Source organism: Amblyomma americanum, chromosome 3 (assembly GCF_052857255.1).
Source record: "Amblyomma americanum isolate KBUSLIRL-KWMA chromosome 3, ASM5285725v1, whole genome shotgun sequence".
Taxonomy (NCBI): Eukaryota; Metazoa; Arthropoda; class Arachnida; order Ixodida; family Ixodidae; genus Amblyomma; species Amblyomma americanum.
In genome coordinates, this window is record NC_135499.1 from 148,853,681 (window position 1) to 148,854,485 (window position 805).

The 805-nt window shown below is 49.8% G+C and overlaps 1 protein-coding gene across 1 annotated transcript in view; it reads left to right on the forward strand.

Annotated features, from left to right (window-relative positions):
• The window catches only part of LOC144124181 (uncharacterized), a 1,525-nt gene extending 1,009 nt beyond the window's left edge, over positions 1-516 (forward strand). Inside the window, exons 1-2 of the mRNA XM_077656833.1 lie at positions 1-380; positions 496-516. The exon at positions 1-380 is cut by the window's left edge and continues 1,009 nt beyond it. Coding sequence (XP_077512959.1) covers positions 1-380; positions 496-516 — 401 coding nt within the window. The remainder of the gene's footprint in view (positions 381-495) is intronic.
• The last annotated feature ends 289 nt before the right edge of the window (positions 517-805 follow it).

Here is an 805-nt window from a genome sequence, read left to right on the forward strand (position 1 = left end):
GCGTCATATCACGGAACGTTTACGACCGACACAGAGCGCAGTGGCCACGCTTGAAATCGCCGCATGTGAAGTTGTCATGTTACGCGGGACAACTGCCGGTGCTTGGCGAACTTGAACTTCCGGTGCAATTCAAGAACGTGTCTGTAACCTGTCCACTCGTGGTGCTTGACTGTTCAGGACCGAGTCTATGCGGCCGCGATCTGATTGCGGCACTTGGCAAGACGGGTGTTACGATGGAAGAACTCACTGCGCCGGATTCTACAACAGGAAACACGCCGAGTGACCACATGGTGAACAGACTGCTCGCTGAGTATAAGGATGTTTTTTCGATAGACCAGGGGCTCAAGGGACCGCCAGCCAGCCTAAAACTAAAGGAAACGGCGACACCGAAATTCTGTAAGGCCAGATCACTTCCTTACGCTTTCCGTGATAAGGTCTCTCGTGAAATTGATCGGTTATTGTCCCTTGGTGTCTTATCTCCTGTGCAACATTCAGAATGGGCTACGCCCATCGTAGTTGTCTTGAAGAAAGATGGCACCGTAAGAATATGCGGAGACTTCAAAGTCACGCTTAACCCTGCCTGTGATATCGAGCTTTACCCTCTTCCAGTGATCGAGGACATGTTCGCAAACTTAAATGGAGGTGAATACTTTAGCACCTTGGATTTGAAGGACGCGTACAACCAAGTGCCCCTTGACGAAGCGTCACGCGGACTTTGTATCATTAACACACATCGCGGACTTTTTCGTTACAACAGACTCCCGTTTGGTATAGCTTCTGCCCCAGCTATATTTCAAAGGAAGAT